The sequence below is a fragment of the Rhinichthys klamathensis genome, unplaced genomic scaffold (assembly GCF_029890125.1).
Source record: "Rhinichthys klamathensis goyatoka isolate OS25496 unplaced genomic scaffold, OSU_Roscu_1.1 h1tg000051l_1, whole genome shotgun sequence".
Lineage (NCBI taxonomy): Eukaryota > Metazoa > Chordata > Actinopteri > Cypriniformes > Leuciscidae > Rhinichthys > Rhinichthys klamathensis.
In genome coordinates, this window is record NW_026606597.1 from 1,967,314 (window position 1) to 1,985,758 (window position 18,445).

The following is an 18,445-nucleotide window of genomic DNA, read 5'->3' on the forward strand; positions in this document are numbered from 1 at the left end:
ATTACAGTGTACTATGGAACCATTCAACCCGTGTTCCTGGAGCAACATCCTTGTTGGTCTTGGAAGGAGGTTCATATCGCCTAATGAGATTAGGTTTGGCTTATGGTTGGGATAGGACTGTTTCTCTTTGATAGGAATCTTCCAAACCCAACATAAGGTGTTGATCCAGGAGAATGTTTTGATCTTTCAAGTATATTCAGTCTTTCAGTTTCTTCTTTCTGCTCCAAACTCAGTCAGCCTGGAACGGATCCGTTAGTCGGAATTGGGCCAATAGGATCACTAGATACAGAGATACTATAACTGAGGATTCTTCGGCTCTCATCAATGGAGCTTTAGAGGGACCACCGTCAGAGAACAGTAAGGTGGGCTAAAGGAATATATATATAAATATGCTGATCTATGTGTGTGTTAAAGGCAGGCAGTAATACAGAAGTCGCATAACAGATCTTTATCTTATAAAATGCACATTATCCTTCTGCTTGTGCATTTATGAATGTGTGTGAGGGGGGAGGGGGCTGATAGATTGTGCCTCATGCAGCAGGAAATGTACAGAGAAGTAATTACCATTAAGCAGACAGTAGGGAAGTCACACAGCTAATTAGTATGTGACACCTGAAATGGAAAGCTGAAGTCTGCATACCTTTTTACCAATTACTGTCCTTCTCAAATATCCTGAGATATACGCAGCAGGAATTTACACCTTTGTCCAGCTTTCCTCCTCATATTATTGTTTTATTTCCCTGTTGACATTTCAAAAAATCTTTTTTTCAAAAAAAAAAAAAAAAATTTTTTATGAAATAGTAGTGTAGTGTACAAACTCATTAACATTTCAGCTTGTAATGTTCCACAATGTGCAATTTCCACCCCATAATTCAATGTTTATTATAGCCCTGTCAATTTAACACATCGATTTAGTGCAATTAATTATTGAAGAAAAAAATTAGAACTACGTTCAAATTGTCATGGTGTCTCAAATAGGTGGCATTCGTGGTGTAAGAAACTGGGAAAAACTATGGAAATTAATAAATAAAAATGTATAAGATAAATAGACAATTTAAAAATAGCTCACAAAGTTTTATATAAACAATTTTAGATACACTACCGTTCAAATGTTTGTGGTCAGTAAGATTTTTTTTAATGAAATTAATACTTTAATTCAGCAAGGATGCATTAAATTGATCAAAGGTGACAAAGATTTATATTTTAAATAAATGCTGTTCTTTTGAACTTTCTATTCATCAAATAATCCTAAAAAATGTATAACGGTTTTCACAAAAATATTAAGCAGCAAGACTGTTTTTAGCATTGTTGCTGTATTTGCAGAGCGGGCATGTGGAGAGGCTGTATTCCCTCAGCAAGAACCAGGTGGAGGCTGAAGTCATCGTGCATTCACAGCTGTCTAACACAACAGTTGACCAGGCTCCACAAAGCGACATGGAGCTCTGTCTCGAGTCTCCATCTTCCCAGCACCCTTCTCCTGGAGACAAGGCAACTCCATCCACCCCTCATCCACCTTGTGCTCACAACGAGGACAACATTGAGACCCAATCTCCATCTCCAACCCCCAGCACTCACATCTCTGAAGTACTGTCCAATCACAATGGACCATTTGAGAGTGAGCTTAGCCAGCCGACAGTGGGTGGTGCCAAAAACCAAGGAGTGGGGCTTACTAATGGCTTCCACTCGTCCGAACCCCTTCGGTCAAAGGCAGAGACCCTGGAGAACGGGACCCACAGACTGTGCCCCACAGGAAAGGTTCTGTCCTCACCAGGTCTCCCCACTTCCCCCTCATCCTTAGCCAGTTCTGGCCTTGTCCATTTTACCTCAGGGGCGCATAACTATGTGTACCCCTAAGCTGGAAGGAAGAGAAGTGTAATAAATGGTGTTCCTAAAGTTCTGGGACAGAGAAGGACAACAGTGGAGACCAACGAGTGGCACCTTCCTGCTGGAGAAATTGATATTTTCTCATAGCCACGCTTGCCTCCTCTCTCAGCTGTTTTATTGCAACCTTTTGGTTCCATTATTTTATATGTATGTACATATAGAATATTTTTTTAGCACTAGCATCCATGGATATGCATTTTATGGCATATCAGTGGCACACTTTAATTCCTCTTTGTGTGCATGTATGGAATGTGCTGAATTGGTTTATATGTTTACATGCACACATGAGGTCAGTGTTCTTACTCTGAGGTGAAGTCGAAGGATCCTGAAATCAGCCCTGCATATGGAAACAGAACTCATTCACGGGACAGATGTCACGGATCGATCCGAGGTCAGTGCCAGTGGGTGGAGACCCATCTTGTCAGAGAAGATTACCCTGCCACAAAGTACAACCTCCTGCTGTCTCAGGGTTGCCATACAAACACATAGATCTGTGCTTTCGAAATGGTTATTACAAAAAAATAGCACCTTCCTCAGTTCTACGTGGATATTGCGTAACTGTCTATTCGAGTTGAAAGGGATTGTGAACCCATCAATGAAAATGTCATCATTTACTCACCCTCATGTTGTTCCGAACCTGTGCATGGACAAAAACGTCTTTAAAATATCTTGTTTTGTTTTCTGCAGAGGGAAGGAAGTCATACAGGTCTGGAATTTTCATTTTTGGGTAAACTGTCCCTTTAACTTGGTCAGATCAAAGGTACATCTTCACATAAATGCATGCAAACACAAACCTGAATACAATACAAATAAAAACCCACATTCCCTGACTGGAGCGTAGCGTCTCAGGAGTCTCAAATTCAAGGTGCATTTGTATATACATGATTGCTGTATTAAAAACATGTAGAAAAACATGACAAAAATGAAGGAAAACAATACAAAAAGAACACTCGTGTACATTTTGTATCATTTCAACTCTTGAGTGTACTTGTAAAGACACATCACACTGATTCATGCTCCAAGTTTTTCTCAGTCAACAGCACTACCTCATTTCTTTACAGGATTATATTATTTTTCGGTGTGATTTTAAGTGTAATTAAGAAGGCGACTTATGTGCGGTTTTTAAGCCGTCGGATTCATAGCCTTTGGATAATAGCAGAATCTACTGCCCTTCTCACTCTGTCTGTGTTCTTGTGTAACGGTTACTGAAACTTTCGTCTCTGGTAATTAGCCTGTGTGCAAGCATGTGGTCATTCGCTTGTGTAGACCTGTGATATGAGAGAAAAATCATTTGATCATAACAACAGTTTTGCAATATACCCTTCAAGTAAGGGATATAATAACAATGGGAAGCTAAACACACGGTTTAACTCGAGACCTCAAGGTTTGTGTCCATAAGATCTACCTGTTGACATGCCAGTCATTTCCTTTTCTCAGGAACTTCTACACAGGGAGTCTGAGAAGAACATTTTCAGCCAAACTAGGAAACAGCCTCCATCTCTCAGGCAGGTCTTGTCCCGTACCTTTTTCTTTGTCTTTTGGCCACGCATCTGTCACCATTTAGGGTTCATCTGGAACTGTAAATAAACTTTGTCCTCCATGCAAAATCATGCATTGCTGCTGAGAGCAGGATCCGTATCTATTGCGCTTCCCTTTTATGCATTTTAATGCTTATTTAAAGTAGTTTATTTTATGTTAAAGCTGTTATATTGAAAGAGAAACATCAAACTCTTGCTTTCTTCAGGTCATTGACAGGACTGCCCGTAATGTCAACGACAACTCTCGGTCTAGTCAGTCTCTGTCATTTGATTTTACTCCTCATTCAATCATTTCACTGAATAGTGCTTTGGTGCTAGATCAAGACTTTAGGTTGAGATGGTATTTTAAACATTCCAGTTTTTGTATGTACAGCAGGCCAAACTCAGGGCTGATCATGTAGGAAATGAAGATGATGAATGTCTGAATTACTCTGGCTGCTTTTTTAACAACATACAGTAAGCATCTCACATACCGTCAGTTGTCTCAATTCTAGATGTACAGTGGCCAGTCAACAACAACTTGATCTGTAGCTTTAGTCGATGATTTTACTGAGATTATAATGTATTTGTTAAATATGCTTCATGCTAAAAGAATAGTTCACCCAAAAATGACAATTCTGTCATTTACACACCCTCATGTCGTTCCAAAGTTAACCTGTATGACTTGCTTCTTTCTTCAAAAAGATACAATTTTCTTTGTATGGACAAAAATCTCCATTCATTGTTCAAAATATCTTCTTTTGTGTGCTAAATGGTAGAAGAATTTGAATTTTCGGGTGAATGATCCCTTTAAACTGCAAAAAAGGGTAATTTCGATTTCCATAAACGGTTACATTGCCACACTAATCATTCTTGTGCTTTTTTTGTTGTTCTGATGTGTTAGTGTTGTCAAACTGACTGTCTTAGCTTTGCTCCCGAGTCTTATACATCAGATTATAGTGTTAGCTCATCCCACCAACAGCATTAGGAATGTGTAGGGGAAATGAATTGATCTCTTGTTTTGTCTAAAAATAAGGACATTGTGGTTTCGCCAGGGTCAGCGGATGTCTTGTCACTCAGATATTTTTCAGAAGCCCTTCAGGATAAGTTATAATTCAGATACCTCATTTGCTGCTTGTTAATTTAATCACGGATATACCTTCTACACGCACATATACTGTATTTACATGTGTAAAGGATTCGGACGTTTGGATCACGTGTTTGGCAGCAGTGTTTTCTTAAACTGGATGAGTTGATTGTCTCATTTTACCTCATTTTGAAGCTTCAGGCTGGTTTCTGCTTCACTATATATTAAGCAAAGGAATGGTTGACATTTGTGTTTATCTGGAAAAGTCTGGGATTTTGCAGAGCGATGGATAGCAGCAAAATGCTTGAAATGAGAAATCAGGTGAGGGTTCCCCTGTCAAGCCATACCTCTCAAAGCAGACACAGGGTTGCATGTTGGGCCATTTTTACACTGTGCGTATAATCAGTGCTTATTGCTCAGGTGCCCTGTCTTTGCATTAAAACTCCAGGGGAATGCAACGGCTTACTCGGATGGAAGGCAATTTTATTTATTTAACATCCTGTAAAATAAAGGCTTTTAATGACAGGGGGAAAGCAACAACAAATAGTAACACATGCACAGACATTTTTCTAAAGAAATCGTGTATTCTAATGGCTGTTTTCTCTTTGGTGCTTCGTGGTGACCTTTTTTATTCTGGTGATGTGAGAATTCATCCTTTTTTTCTTCTTCTTTTTTTTTTTTACTTTTCTCCCCAACCAGCAGACCTGTGCTTTTCTGAGATTGTCAGCACACTGTGGACACATTTGTGTAACACCAGCAGCAGTATGGTCTCTGACATGTCGGTAAATGTGAGAGACAAAACATCAGTCTCAGCACACACAAAACTCACTATCCCAGTGAGATTACAACATGTGTATGTCTGCTGTCTGTTTGTATGTTCTCATGGCCTTATTTGTAAAATCAAATCTAGAGATTGTAAAGGGTTTAAGGCACAGTTTGAAGAGATTGAAGAAGCTTTCATTGACCATTCGGCTTCTGTTTCTGGGGATATGGGTAATACTGTTTAACTCACATAGAAATGTTATACTCTACAAGCACTATGATCTGTAGGTCTTGTTTCCTTTGCTGTGACATCAGACTTTCAAAGTCACAATATAAAACTTCAATTTACTCACTAGATTGGATCTAATCTTTGTAACTGGAACAAATGTGCCCTATAAATAATTGAATTATCAAATGAATACTCAATTATGTCATATACATGAGCTGTGAAGGATGGAGTTTGGTGCCAGATAGATAGGTGCAGTGGAGGACAATATGATATTATAATGTTTATGTTCTTCCTCTATCACTGTCTCTGTTCGTGAGGTTTGCCGCATAAGTCTCTGCAAACTTGTGATATGTAAATAAACATCTTAATACTAAAAATAATTTGTCCCTTTTTTGTGTTTTTTTTCAAAGCAGTAAGCCACATATATTATACCATATTATATATACATATATCATATATACCACATATATTTTCAATTAGGCAATGAATTACGCATCTTCACAAGGATCCTATAAAATATAGTATTTACTTCTAAAGTCATATTGCAGTGACTTATTTCCAAATACACATTTTACCAGGAAATTTATCGGTAACACTTTATTTTGATGGTCCCTTTTAAACATTCTGTTGACTAGACATAGGCTAAAACTTTACAACTTCCACTAACTCTCATTAGAATATTTACTCATTACGCTCTGAATCAATCCACAATCTGTGTGTGCCTTTTGCCAGAACCGAGCTGGGTAAAACCTCTTTTAAATATGCAACAGCCTCGGATTGGAATCTTCTCCAGACTGAGATGAAGCTACAAAATTTGGTGTCTTGTAGTCAATTTCAATTTTTATTAAGCAATCGTCAGAGTAATTTAATGGTGTGTAAATGTTTTTCACCAGTTGTATGTTTATGTCTATGTAATGATGTTTCTGTTTTTTTTGTTTATGTGTGTCGTAACTTTTAAGTCTATGTCTATGCATGAGTCTATGTAAACTCAGCTGCCTATCTTTCTTGGCCAGGACACTCCCGTAAAAGAAATTTTAATCTAAGTAAGTCTTCTTTCCTGGTTAAATAAAGGTTATATATTCTGTTGACTAGACATAGGCTAACTTTACAACTTCCACTAACTCTCATTAGTATTAGTAGACTGTCTGCTTAATATCTGCTAACTCTTTATTGTGATGGTGCCCCAACAGACATTCTACTGACTAAGTGATTTTGCAACTACATGTCCATGTTATTTTAACCCTACCAGTCTACTATAGGCTAGGCTCTACTAACACTAGTAAGCAGAAACCAATTTATCTAAAATTGATATTCTTTTGTGAGATCTATAACCCATTTGGCCTATACAATTCCACAGAAACCACAGAAATGTGCAAGTTTGGTAAATTTGTGTGGATGAGACTCGTAGCACTTGGCAAGTCTTTTTTCCAGCCATGCGCAGCCAGGCCCTATCAGTTGTTTCGTGCTTAAAATATTAACAATAACACAAAATAATATAGGCTACCTATAATATGCGACAAAGCAACACATTTCTGGTTTGGTGTCAATGTAGAGGTGTTTGAGTCATAGCTTACTGGTGGGCCTGAGGCGGTAGACCTATAAGAAAGGATTGGGCAATAGCCTACTGGTTTAGATCAAGCAACCATGTTCAATGTAGGCTATGTTGAACAGCCAATAGATGGCACTCTTTCGTCGCTGTTGAAATGCCTGAAATTTCAAGTTTTAAACAAAGCGAAATATTATTTATATAACAACATAATATTTTTGTAAACATCAGGACCGATAATGTTTTCTTTATCTGTCTTTACGATAACGAATTCAGTAGGCTAAACTATTATGACGATGATGATTCTTTCAAAAATGTCCAATAATGTAATTAAAAATTATAACTTAAGTTATTATTATTATTATTATTATTATCATTATCACCATCATCCTAAGCCTAGGATTAACCACCTCATTCCATCAGTATTTCTTTCTTCTGCATATATTAGTTCATGCCTGGAAGTCTTTGTCCAGCTATGACCTCTTTATTATAAAATATATTTTATATAAGATAGTTTTTTATGTCCTGACCGACCTGCACACAACCCGACGGTAGGTCTATATCCTTCGTCTTTGCTCTCTAGAGATAGTGTCTTTTGTTAGAGAGAGAGAGAGAGAGAGAGAGAGAGAGAGAGAGAGAGAGAGAGAGAGAGAGAGAGAGAGAGAGAGAGAGAGAGAGAGAGAGAGAGAGAGAGAGAGAGAGAGAGAGCTTGCGTGCGTGCGTGCGTGTTCTGATCGCGTGGAGGAGAGAGCGCGAGATGCTACTGACACATTCCTAAAAAAGATGTGTAAAATGGCGCAAGTATGTTGGAGCCACCGGCTGTAGTTTGGATCTAGAGGCGCTGGTTACTGCTTCCACATCCTTGTCTTCGCTCTTGCCTCACCTTCTTTTATTTTATTTTATTTTTTTGCATCTCGTCTAATTTTCAATGTGATTAAATGGCTTCCGGACGGTGCCGTCAGGCTCCTTGCTCACTCGGAATACTCCTGTTCGCTTTTGTCGGTAAGTGTGTTATTTCTCTCCGGGAACCTCTCGGTATTATTGGGTCACTTGGTCAGTGAGATTGACTGTGAACTTGATCACATTGCAGTCGGCTTCATATGTTTCTGAAGCGGTTGTAACGTATGTGTTTACTGCTGTAGTTGCGACTGGGTGGGTGTGTTTGCCTAACGTTACATGTAGATGTTAGGCTATACGTTATTTTGTGAATGGAGAGTTCCACGCGCTTGCTTGCTTACGCGATTTATTAGTGTTTTCAGACACTGGACAAATGTTATGATGTGAAGTTTGTCACGTGTGTTGCATATGGAATCTAATAATGAAATTCTAATCATATTTCTTCTTGAGCAATGTGTCAGAGCAATATGAAACCTTGAGTTTGAGTTTATATGAGATATATTCCCATACTCCTCAGAAGCGTTTTTTTCTGCTATTAAATAATCAATAGGCCTATGTGCAATCTATAGTCAGTCAAGACATGGCATTGTCCTTGATCTTTGAGAAGTGATAAGTGTGCACTTTGATTCATTTACTAGTCATAGCCTATATCTCTGTGCGTGTTTTTATTTACCAGAACAGCAATTTCTTCCTGTTTAAATTACTTATTTTTCGTGCAATACTGCCTAAGCATCAATATGCACACACACAAAGATAAAATAAAGTGTTAATAATGTTAAAATAGACCTAATATTTGTAATAAAATAATAAATAAATGAACTTTCTGCAAGGCATTAGTAAACATTAACCGACATTGTACAAACAATGAATGAGTGTGTATAGATCATAGCAGAAGCTGAAGGGTGTGCGCAGTTTCATATTTGATTTATGATCAACTGTAGCTTTGAGTAGCTTTTTATTTTATTTTATTTTTTATAAATCATTCTGTTATTTGTCTGACATACAGACATCTTCAGCACTAGGCATGTCTATATATCTGTTAACAGTTCGGGTTTCCAGCATGTATTGTTCATTTTTAGTAGTTTAGGCTTTAAGTGATAACTTAAAAGGGAAGATGCAGAAAATTGAAAATCTGAATTGCAGGAATATTTCCTAAAATATATAGCTTTCCCCTCTCAGCCCACAGGTGAGCAGCTTGAATCTGTTGTCTGTCATAGACAGCAGGAGCTCAGATTGATTGTTTCCTTTTATTGTGTTTCCATTGTATTGGAAAAGTGAGAGAAGAACTGAAGGTTGTTGTTGTCTTGAAGATTGTGTGTCAGGGCTGTCTTTCCCTTCTCCTTTAAGTTTCCATGGCTCCTTTGTTCCCCTGTAATTGTTGGTTTGTGTATGTGAACGTGGCCTGTTTTCCTGGGCTGGAGGGCAGTGTGCAGGATGTGCTTATGGAGCATGACATCTAGGGAATCAGGATCTTGCTTAGCATTCACAAAGCTCATTTAACTACCACTAGTTCGATCATCAAGCAAACCACATGCGTGCTGAGGTCATGTATTAAATTATTGGCTTATGCTGGAGTCCTCCTTCAGGTCTTCATCGCAGAGCTGTCAATCAGCAAAGCACTTTGAGAGAGGAGGAAAGATTGAGTTGGAATAGCATGGATTGGGTTGTTAAATTACTGAATGTCTTTTGTTATCTCCCCAGGGGGGTGGTGGAATACATGTTTTTGTTTTTTTACGTTGTTCTTTTACGTTGGATAGGTACGGTGGCCGAGAGACCTCAACTCACAGCAGCTGAAAAAACCCCATGAAAATAGAAAAATAAAAAATTAAGAAAACAACTTCATCAGTTTGACAACACTTAGTGCAAATACTCGCCAACCAAATACAGAAACGCTCTGCAAATACTAACAACGCACATACGATCAGGGTGTTAAAATAACTGTGAACAGACCTCCAGGTTTGTGTGAGAATACAGTCCACAAATGAAAGTGCTTTCTCAGAGAGAGGGAGAGAAGTACTCTTATGATGCCCCGGTCTCATGGGAAAGTGAAGGCAACAACATTGCAGCTCAGGCTAAATGAAGTTCAAACAGAAGGCGTGCCGTGAATGAACGTATAATATATGTTTTGCTTGTGATATATATATATACTTGTGTGTATTCATCAAAAAAAAAAAAAAAACGTATAGAAATAAATGTCCCCCACTGAAGGATTTAATACTCACATTGAGCTCTGATTGTGCGATAAGAACTTTAATTGAAAAATTCCTCACATATCAAGCAGTTGGTCCAATATTAAAGCTGTGACTGTAAAAACAACCTGCTCCAGTTGCAGAGCGATGATGATGATGATAGGTTTTAAGGTCACCCTACAAAGAATGACTTTTTCTCCCCCCCCCTCCCCCTCTGTGGCCTCAATCTAAGAGTTCTTTCTGTAAATCTCGACAAAAGAAAGGGGCTGAAAGCAGCCATCCCATCACTCTGACAGCATGTTTCAGTGCTTTGTCACAGGAAGTCAAAACAAGACCTGCAGTGTGCAAAAGGCTGTCACACCAAAACCCTGGGAAGAGATGCTGAAATGAGGAGAGGAAAAGGGTTTGGTATTTGAATTGAGCAGGTGAGGCTATACGGATGCCCTGTTTACTAGCGGAAGGCTCTGTAAAGAGATGATGGAGGGTGCTGATAAGGAGGTGGCACCGGGACCCGGACATTGGTTCCTTCACAGCTACAGTAGGTCATCCTAAACCAATGATATTTAGAGTGAGAGGCGAATGTCTATTTAGAGCGGAATTATCCTTTGCTAATGAAACTGGGCTGATCTTGGTCTGTGCACACTTTAATTCACTGCGTGATTGGTGTGATATTTCACCGACTCAAGGTCAGAGAGGGCTTATGAATTGGCATTTAGATATCACATTTACATGATCTAGTGCAGGTTACATTTTTCTTTGCAGCTGATGATATATCCATGTCGCATTGTGCAGGAGGAGTATTGAAGCTGAAATATATAAGGCTTAATTGTGTCCTTTTTCACAGGAATAAGACCAGTTCAGTGCTCTTCCTGGCCTTGGTTTAGAACCATGTCTAAATTCAGGGGTACAAAAATGCCATTTACCATTTAAAGCTTTTCTAAAATGGTCATAATGTTAAACCATCCTCTAATGTGGTAAGGATTTATGTTTGAAAGTGAAACAACATAATCTACATGAACTATAGGCATAGTTCTCCTAAAAAGGATAATCTGCCATCATCTACTAGCTCTAATGTTGTTTGAAGATTGGTTTTACGTTATTTTGCAGAATATCCAGGCTGTCTTTCAAAAATTGTCATTTATGATCTACCCCTGCTGTTCCAAATTACTTTCGTTCATCTTCGAAAAATATATGAAGATATTTTTTTAATTCTTTCATCATTTTTGAAAGTCCACGCCATTTTCATGCATCAAAATTACAAAAAGTCATTTTCATGTCTGTTCAGGAGAGTTGGATTAAACCGCTTCATTCATATAATTACTTTTGCGATGTCTTTTTCAGTAAATTAATTTTCATTTTTGGGTGAACTATAAAAAAAATTGAACTGGGAGAAAATATCATGAAAGTCATTCACACTACTTGTACTCTTTATTCCAAGTTATTCAAACATAGGACATTGCAGGGGCGTTTCCTCCGAGGAGGCGAGGGAGGAGGTGTCTCCTCAAAAAAACTGAATGAGAAAATAATCAATATTACAAAAATAAAACTACGCAAATATTACAAAATGTGACATTAAAAAGTATAAGTCACTCGTTTCTAGAAAGTAACACTGTCCTACAGCGACACCCGCAGGTGAAGATACAGCTGGAGTCCACGTCTCTCTTGCCTCCCCTGAGCCCATTGAGTTTTAACAGACCCCCTTAAAGCGTGTGGTGAATTTAATGGGGGGTAATTGACAATGAATATGAAAGTCATGTGAGAGGAGGCAATGCCTCCATTGCGGTATGATTGGATATGATCGGTTATAATTGATTGGTTTGTGCAATAAATCCCGCCTCTTGTTTTCTTGCGTGCTCTTGAATCAGCATGAATGAAAACAATGATGGTGTTAATGGGAAGACTAATTACAAAGTAAGTAAACAACTCAGCCAATTAGAAATCACTGCTTTGTGTCACGTCAAAATCAAACTTGAATTGGCCTGAAAACATGAGTGTGGGGGGTTTTACAAGCAAATTAGCTTGTGTCTGTGGCCAGTGTGTACAAGCTTGAAGACTGCTGAAAATAAGTTGACTATTAAAAAGAAAGCTTAACATTAGTTCACAAATAATATTTATTGTTACTGCCTTAAGTTATTATTTTTGAATAAATGTAAAAATGTGTAAAAACACTAATTTGATCAAATTTATACTTGGTTTTAATAAATAGAAGAACATTACATAGCTAGTGTAAAAATACAAAATAGAATTGTATTTGGTTTCCCTTTTTTATGTAATGTTTATTTCACCAGGGAAAATAAATGTAACGGACATACATTTACATCTGATATATATATAAAAAAAACTGTGAGGACTTTGTCTTTGCGGCCTCATTTTAAAACACCACTGCACACCACTGGGACATTGGTAATTCAAGCAAGCTTCTTTGAATGTGTTGCACTAGTTTATATGCAGGTTCTGTTTGAGCAGGTTCTGTTTGAACAGGTTGAAATCAGGAATTGAATAAATGGTCTGTTCTTCGCATAAAGCTATCACATGACTTTAGAAGACTTAGAATATACAGTAGTGCACAGGTCTATAGACTACTCTCTTGGTATTTTATGCCAGTTAGTTGTTAATTTTGGAATCTGACAGCTGCAGGTACTTCATATGTTGTGTGAAAAACAGCTTGGACGTTCAGCTAAATAACCTCTTTTGTGTAGCAAAAAATAAATAAGTGTTTCAGGCAACATGAGGGTGCGTAGATGAAAATCCGGTCATCTTGCCGTGGCCCGTGACCTATCCTTTTAAAATGTTTCTTCTTTGGATTTCTTCCTTCCTTCTAGCTGATAAATGTAGGTTTCTGCAGGGTGGAGAGAACAGTGATTGAGTCTGATGTGGTGTGGCATGTTGTTTTGAGTGTCAGTGGTAAACCCATGTGTGAGCATCACTCAAAGGCACTCTGTGTGAGTCTGCCTGGCAGGCTGCGGGATTCACGCTGGGCTAATCCTGAACTCCAGGGTGCTCTAGCCGTGCTTAAACCCTAAACACTTCTCAAAAGAGGAGTCACTGCAATCAGCCTTTGTTGTGTCGGTGTGACTGCTGCTGTATTTGTTCTTGCATTTGTATCTTTCTTTTAAATTAATATTGTTTCTCATCCTTTACTCATTTTATCTCTTCACTTCTTCACCTTGTTTCTTTTCCTCACATTTGCTGTTACTCTTTCTCTTCTGATTGATGTATCATCTGAGTTCAAGGAGCCTTCTTTAAAGATCTCTAATCAATAACTGCATGGGCTTACTGCTGCTGATGTGGCCTCTCTTTCTCTATCTCACTTTTTAGAAAGCTTGATTGAACATGGGTGCTTAACAGAAGCATGAACATTTAGTGAAGGATATAGCTGCAGGCAGCAATGAACTTGTATAAATAGAGAAAAACAAACAAAAGTGATCAAGATTTTGAGAATTATAATGTAGTATAGTTAAATATAGTCATTTATTTGTTTGGTGAAAGCAAATTATTGTGTGTTATGTAACAATCTAAAATGAAGAAAAATCATTAAAAAGGTGTGTATACAGGTTTGTTTTTGAAGTCTCTTGCATAGTTCCATTTATTTGATCAAAAATAGTAAAAACAAATATATGAAATATTATTACAAGTTCTATTTTGATATATTTTTCAGTGTCATATGATCCTTCAGAAATAATTCTTATATGCTGATTTGCTGCTCAAGAAACAATTCTTATTAATATCAATGGTGAAAACAGTTGTGCTGCTTAATATTTTTGTGGACATTTTTCCAGGAATCTTTGATGAAATTCAGAAAAAAGTTTAGAAGAGCATCAATTATTTGAAAAATATATTTTTTGTTGAACAATTTAATGCATTCTTGCTGAATAAAAGTCATTATTTCTTAAAATCTTACTGACCTCAAACTTTTTTAGCATTTGCACTATTTTGAAGTGTCCGTGTAAGTGTGAGGTTGCTATCTAAAAGTATATGCTTCAAGAGTTTCAAAAAGGTTTGAAAGCAGAAGTGCCAAATCAAGCACAGCATCGAATCACACTGCAGTTTTTATATACTGTATCAACACTTGAATTAATGTAGTTTGGGGAATTCAAGTTGTAAGTTATGCGTGAGTGAAATCAACATCAAAACTCAAAAAGATGTAAACATTATGCTGTCCCTGGTGTTTTATCAATGAAGAGAAGATTTTAACAGATGTATTGCAAAGAACCTATAGTGAGAAGTTTTCAGTTGCTCTGGGGACGTGTGTGTAACCCTGAGAATGAGGCTCTGCTGGAGCTGCAATAAAACCTTGTTAGAAGTCAGAGAAGAAAACTGTGTCCATTAATAAAACTGGGCAATTGACAGAGGAGCATGATTCTTGTTTCACAAATGGAGCAGGAACAAAAAGAGTGATTTGGAGAGAAACAGCAGTGAGATAAGAAAGACCTGGAGAGATAACTCAAGTCCCTTAGCCCACTTTAGTAACATAATGAGAAGCTGTTTTTCTGTCTTTTCCTCTATTGTCATGTGATCTGCAGGGACGAGCGAGTCAGTGCATTCCATGGCTGCACCTTTAGGGGGGTATATTTTGGGGTTGGAATTTGAGCGATGATGCCAGAGTTGGTGTCTAGCTGTGCCCCCCGCTTGCCGAACTTCAGATGGATTCCTGAGCCGCAGGCAGAGGCTGCTACTGCTTAGCCCATCAGTGACTGAAACCCGATACCTCCAGTTCTGAGCACAAGAGAGTCCGCTAAGCTCTCCTTTTTATCACGCTAAGTCAGGGAAGACTGCTATTTATTCTTCGTCCCTCATTTGTTGTGGGTGTCACTGATCTGCTGGAGGACATTATTATTAAAAGGGAACATTTAGAGAGACTTAAGGCACTTTAACATCCAAGGATGATAACGATAAATAGTTGTAAAAAGAGTTCTAAAATTGATATAATAGCAGTGTCTGTCTACAGTACACCACAACTGTAACGATAAGGAACTACATTGGAAATTGGAATCATTTTCTGAACGTTTTTTTCCAGCTGATGAATGATAAAAACATTGACAGCCAATCAGAAAAGAGCTTGTGCATTTAAAGCGGCAAAATAAACGTAATGTAATTGTGCGCTGGTTGACGCTAATACAGTTATCATAGTTATTGTTCTTGGTGTGCATGAGCCTTTAGTACAGAGCCCCTAAAGGGACCTTTGCAAAAATAAAATTATAAAGACTTTCGCGTGCTCACGAGAAACTATCGCGTGATCACGCATTACAATTTCCGGTTTCGTTATAGTGTCATTACTACGGCTGGGTCCCAATTCGCCTACTTATACTACGCCCTAAAAGTACTCTTTTTGTGAAGAAAAAGTACATACTTTTGAGTGTGTAGCAAAAGAGTAGGCAAGCTTTGGGACATACTACTTCGTCATCTTTAAAGGGGTCATATAATGGTGCATGCACTTTTACAAGTTGATTGTACTGAAATGTGTGTTGGCAGTGTCTGTACACAACCATCATATAATGATAAAAATCCATCCAGTTGTTTTGTTTTAAACTCCTTATATGTTTTCCCCTGCCTCAAATCGAGCCGTTCGACTGTGTGACGTCACACGCTCGGAAGCCCCTCCCACGATTGTTGATTGACAGGAGCGTCTCAACACAGACCCGCCCTTGCGGGTGAGATCAGCTCCATGAGAGAGCTGTCAATCATAGTCTGCGCGGACCGGCGCGGTCATTGTTGATATGCTGGAGCACTGTCTATGAGCGGAATGGCGTCTAAGCGATTGTGGTGTTCTGTTCTTGGGTGTAATAACAAACACAGCAGTCATTTTAATTTTCCTAAATCCGAACCGCTGAAGACGCAGTGGCTGTGTTTGTTTTCGAAGGGAATATTCCCCACGAGCAACGTCAATGCTTTCATGTTTGCGCGAATCATTTCTCACCAGACTGCTTTATAGACGAGGATCAGTATAAAGCTGGATTTGCTAAGCTGCTGCTCATGAAAAATGGATCGGTAGCTGCTACCAGATATTCGTGTTCCTGCTGAATCTCCAGAAGAACGGAAGTGAGTGTAACGTTTTATTAAACTTTATATTAATATATTAATCTTTGCAAATCGCTAGCTGCACGCTTCACAATGAATGCGTCTAAGGTTTACACTCAGGGTACATTACGGCATGTTTTCTATGTAGTATGACGTTCTCAATATAATTCATAATCCCACGTTTATACTGAACAACGCGTTATGGTTATTGAGTTACAAATGGTGTACGCCAGAGCTCTGGTGTACGCATAGAACAGAGGGGCGGAGTCAGCAAAGCTCATGATCATTTAAAGTCATATGCACTGAAACGGCGTGCTGAAAACAGAGCTGTTTTTGACCAGGTAAAATAAGTGTTTTCTTACAATACTAATGAGAATTTTTAATTAAAGTATATTACAAACTTTTAATTTAGACCCTAAAGAATCATATTAGCTTGTACAAAAATGGCATTATATGACCCCTTTAACGGACAGCTCTGTCGCGTGCATCCTATAGTATCACCGTAAACTGCCCTGTCAATCATCTTGTCACAGTTAAAATTCTCCATTCAATCTAATTTAATTTCCTACCGTTTCGGAGAGAAATGTTGTAGCATGTTCACCTGCCAGTCTTGGATCTTTCATGCGGAGACTCTCCTCATATGTTTGCAATTTGAATATAATGATGCATTTAAAAGTTAATGGCTAAACGTATCTTTACAAAAGTTCACAATGCTGCTGCAGATGCAATATAATGTAGCCAACATTGAATAAATACTTTTTCGTCAGGTTAGATACTGATAATTAATCACTCAAACCTCTTTATCTAAACCTCTCTACATAACAGCCGGACTCGTGCGTCCTCCATGTCTGAAGTGTTTTAACACTTTTCACTCGTGTTTGTAGTTCTAACCGAATCCTCGTCCAACGCGCGATGGGTTGTGGGCAATATTAGACGTTAGTCTCTTTTACTCAAGGGGGTAATCCATCAGCCGGAAATCGAAGCTTCCATGGGAGCCGCCATTGGTTAGCAAGCCTTCACCTGCTGTTAGCATTCCATTGACTCCCATTCATTTTGGCGTCACTTTGACAGCGAATAACTTTACATCTGAGGCGTTTAAGACTCCATTTGTCCATTATTTATTTCTAAAGAAACACAACAATGTATAAAAGGCTCCATTACCTTGTATCTTACGTTATGGCCCGTAGAAGCAGTTTTTGTAAAAATAGGCTAACGATTGCGTCATAACACGCGACTCTCTGTCGCATAGAAGAGAAATTACCGTTTAGACAGGAGGAGAAGCTCACGGGCAATCGGGGGGACGTGGAGGCATAACGTCCGATAAAGTCAAGAGAGAAGCCCATAGAGAGTCATAAAGTTGATCCTGCTGCTAGCTCATGGACAGCTCCTACTCACGCTCTCCGTCTCTGCAAGATTCGGAAGGGAATGATTCAGATTCCTCTTGGCACAGCTACTAGAAGACTAGTAGGAAGACAACTGTCGAATAGGTTGCTCACGTCACATCTAGGTCGTCAAGCTCAGTTTGAGCCTGCGCAGTACGCTTGGCAATCAGGAAGTGACTGTTTCTTATTGACTTCACTTTTTTCTTCCTTGAAGTCTATGGGGTCGCTCGCTGTGTCCATTTCTTTTACTGTCTATGCTTTTACTGTCTGGTTAGAGTGTGCATCGATCTGCACTTCGGATTCTGACCGGAAATAGTAGACCATCCGGGTATCTTTGGAACACTCATTTCAACATACTACGATTTGTAGCCAACTTGTATAATGTACAACAAAATAATGCTTATGGATCGGTTTATAATTAAACAATTTCATCGTAGAGCATGAAGCTGTCAAATATTTTTATTTACCCTAATAACTTTTGGGGATACTCCCGTTTTCATACACAGCACAATTTTACACCAGTAACAACAGCCCATGTTCCTCATGAAATGATTGACAAATTCCTTGAAAAAGCCAAAACACAATGAACCTTGAGTAGGGGAAAGGGACAACACATTAGTCAAGAGAAAATATTTAATAGTAATAGAAGATCATCACAAAATTAACAGTAATAAAATTGGTGATGGTAAGTAGGGCTGGGCGATATGGCCCAAAAAAATTATCACGATATTTTTTTTTATATCAGTCGATATCGATAATTATCACGATAAATGTCAAATCTTTATTTCTTTCAAGTTTAAAGGCAGATTTTTGCTCCTAAGTGAAAGTTGTATAAACCAGAGCGTTAATTGTGGTTTTAAACTACTCTTTATTGTCAGAACATATCATGACAAACACTTGCCAAACAGGTGAACATTTCACAAATCTGAGGTAG

At 38.4% G+C, this 18,445-nt stretch overlaps 2 protein-coding genes across 2 annotated transcripts in view; both read left to right on the forward strand.

Annotated features, from left to right (window-relative positions):
- Positions 1–2,788, forward strand: part of igdcc4 (immunoglobulin superfamily, DCC subclass, member 4) — a 101,513-nt gene extending 98,725 nt beyond the window's left edge. The window contains 2 exon segments of the mRNA XM_056247985.1: positions 234–362; positions 1,324–2,788. Of these exon segments, the coding sequence (XP_056103960.1) occupies positions 234–362; positions 1,324–1,854 (660 nt within the window). The 3' untranslated portion in view covers positions 1,855–2,788.
- Positions 2,789–7,739: 4,951 nt separating this feature from the next.
- The window catches only part of igdcc3 (immunoglobulin superfamily, DCC subclass, member 3), a 103,119-nt gene continuing 92,413 nt past the window's right edge, over positions 7,740–18,445 (forward strand). Inside the window, exon 1 of the mRNA XM_056247986.1 lies at positions 7,740–8,027. Coding sequence (XP_056103961.1) covers positions 7,964–8,027 — 64 coding nt within the window. The 5' untranslated portion in view covers positions 7,740–7,963. The remainder of the gene's footprint in view (positions 8,028–18,445) is intronic.